The following is a 2,905-nucleotide window of genomic DNA, read 5'->3' as shown; positions in this document are numbered from 1 at the left end:
GGCTTTTCCCATCAGGCCGCGGGGCGCCGCCGTCCCGGCCTGCCTGCAGAGGCCCAGGCTTTTCCCATCAGGCCGCGGGGCGCCGCCATCCCGGCCTGCCTGGGGAGGCCCGGGCTTTTCCCACCTGACTGCGGGTTGCTGCCGTCCCGGCCTGCCTGGGGAGGCCTGGGCTTTTCCCATCTGGCCGGGGGTCGCTGCAGCCCCGGCCTGCCTGGGGAGGCCTGGCTGTGTTCTCCTTGTCACTCGTGCGTCTCTTGCTTCCTTTATCAAGGCCGCCTACAGGGAGAACACAGTTGGTCTCCACCGTTTCTGCCCTACGGAGAACATAGCAAAGATCGATCGATCGGTGCTTCACTCCTACCTGAGAAACTACTACACCCCGGACCGCATGGTGCTGGCCGGGGTGGGGGTGGGGCACGAGCAGCTGGTGGAATGCGCCCGGAAGTACCTGCTGGGCACCCGCCCTGCCTGGGGCAGTGGGGCGGCCGTGCACGTGGACGGATCGGTGGCACAGTACACTGGGGGCATCGTCAAGGTGAGCCATCTCGGGTTGTGTACGCTTTCTTTGACTTCTTTTTTCAGTGTGATCGACCTTGTGTTTATCCTGAAGGTGTTAGGGTCGCCTTAACCAGGCTTCACCTCAACCCGTGTTCCTGTTAGAGCCGAGTTCCACCTGGACTGGAGGCTCGGCTGGCTCGCGCCTCTCGAGGGGTTTCCTGATACTGGTGTACGGTTTCTGTAGACCCGTTTATATACCACCTGACCTGAGAAGCGTGCGAGGCCGGATGGTCTTTCACTGAGTTCACGTGTCTTTCACTGAGTGCATTCTTCTTGGTTCCAGCTGGAAAGGGACATGTCCAGTGTCAGCCTGGGCCCCACCCCGTTCCCTGAGCTCACGCACATCATGATTGGCCTGGAGAGCTGTTCCTTCTTGGTGAGTCCTGGGCGGTCAGGCAGGGCGTCCTGGAGCAGGCCTCACACCTGCGCGGGCTCAGCCCAGGCTGAGCTCTGCCATCCGTCTGCCGCAGGAGGGGGACTTCCTCCCTTTCGCGGTGCTGAACATGATGATGGGCGGCGGCGGCTCCTTCTCGGCCGGCGGGCCCGGCAAGGGCATGTTCACCAGGCTCTACCTCAACGTGCTCAACAGGTGGGTTGGGTGCCCTCGCCCGCTGCGTCGGGGCCGCCGGTCCAGCCGAGCATGCTCTGGGGCCTTGACACCTTCCTGGCGTCCCTCTCCCCACGTCCCTCACAGGCACCACTGGATGTACAACGCGACCTCCTACCACCACAGCTACGAGGACACGGGCCTCCTGTGCATTCACGCCAGCGCCGACCCCAGACAGGTGAGGGCCGGGCCTCCTTCACTGTGGGAACCGGGGGACGAAGGCTGCTGGGCTGAGATCATGCTCTCCCGCTCCACGCTCTCTTACAGGTTAGAGAAATGGTGGAAATCATCACGAGAGAGTTTGTTTTAATGGCTGGAACTGTGGATGTGGTAAGTAGGGCTCGGAGCCATTTCCAACATCCTTGTGGTGTTCGATGGGTAGAGAACATGGTGTAGGGGTGGCCGGCACAGGGCCCCTGCTCTGTGCCCACACCACCAGCATCCCAGCCAGGACAGCACAGCCCCGGGGTGACCCAGACCTGCCCCCGTGGGAGCCCGTCCTCCTTGGTCTTGATGCTGAGAACCCCCCCAGCGCCAGGTCTGCTTTCTCTGACCGAGCCTGTGCCTCCTGTGCCTGCCCTGTGTCCTTCTGTAAAAGGGCACGTTGGAGCAGCGTGGAGCAGCACGAGCGGGCCGCGCAGGGCATTTTTCTAGCTCTTTCCTGGCTCTGGTTTGTTTTGACCTGAGATTTTGTTCCCTCAGTTTCTCATTTACTTTCTATTATACCACGCGAGTTTAGAAGTCTTGCTTTTCTTCCTGGATCAGAACTGGCACCAATAAGCAGATTCTATATACACACTACACGTGGAGGCGTGCCCAGACACGTGTGTGCACACGCACCCGCACAGGCACATACACGCACACAGCAGCAGAGAAGCGCAGCGTGTGAGCCTGCTCGGGGTCAGCGGGTGTGGTTCACCTCAGGGCTTCTCTTCTGTACGTTCCATGTGTTCTGCAGTAACCACATACTCCCTTTTTAATCAGAAAAAGAAGCATTATTTTAAAAATAAAAACGTGTTTAAAAATTTACACGTGGTGGTTCCATTAGCGTCCGGCTAGAAAAAGTGTTTTTCTCTAATGTGAAGGCAACTTGAGATAAAAATTATTTGCCTGAACTTGCAAAAGTGATCAAGACGTGTGTTAAATCAGGAGTTATTTTACTTAAAAGACACACAGACTCAAGGCAGCTGAGATGTTTTCCAGCACCTGTTCTCCAGGCCTGAGAGCTCCCCAGTGGGCGGCCTGCACCTCTCACCAGCGCCCCCATCTCTGCCCTTGCGCTCCAGGCTGGGCTTCAGGAACGGAACTCGCTGGAGCTGCAGTCTTAAACTTGGCCCCAGATACAGAGCTGGTAGTTTGAGCTGGCTCCTGTGGATTTCCCAGGGAGCGCGGTGAACGTAGCTGACAAGACCCTGCTCCGGGATTTGCGGGGAGCCCCAGAGCCAGTGTTGAGTTTGTTTTCCTTGTGATTTCAATGTGTGGCCAGCTTTGGGGTCCTGCAGTTTGGGTGTTTGGTGTTCTTCCCTGGTGCATGGCAAAGTGTAAACCCAAGAACTCCAGGGAAGCACATACTTCTCCCTTATTTCGAATGTGGTAAAGGCCCTATTAGTGTAGTTCCAGCCGTGACCCAGAAAGCACAGAGGCAGAAACATGGCGGGATCTGCTGGTGACTTGGGCCGCGAGCCCAGGCACGGGGGGGCCGTGTTCCCTTATTTAGCCCCGGGTAAGCGGAAGACCCTT

The 2,905-nt window shown here is 58.2% G+C and overlaps 1 protein-coding gene across 1 annotated transcript; it reads left to right on the top strand.

The window, feature by feature from the left end:
* Positions 1–71: 71 nt before the first annotated feature.
* Positions 72–2,852, top strand: LOC113617204 (mitochondrial-processing peptidase subunit alpha-like; the record flags this gene model as incomplete). Its single annotated transcript, XM_027100464.1, has 6 exons — positions 72–535; positions 842–934; positions 1,029–1,147; positions 1,253–1,343; positions 1,433–1,495; positions 1,905–2,852. Coding segments are annotated over 6 exons (980 nt in total), but the record flags the coding sequence as incomplete, so codon positions are not given.
* Between the last annotated feature and the right edge of the window lie 53 nt (positions 2,853–2,905).

Source organism: Aethalodelphis obliquidens, unplaced genomic scaffold (genome assembly GCF_003676395.1).
Source record: "Aethalodelphis obliquidens isolate GAN/ISIS:26980383/991018 unplaced genomic scaffold, ASM367639v1 scaffold2719, whole genome shotgun sequence".
Classification (NCBI taxonomy): Eukaryota; Metazoa; Chordata; class Mammalia; order Artiodactyla; family Delphinidae; genus Aethalodelphis; species Aethalodelphis obliquidens.
Note: the sequence above shows the minus strand (reverse complement) of the source record. Positions and strands in the feature narration are given on the sequence as shown.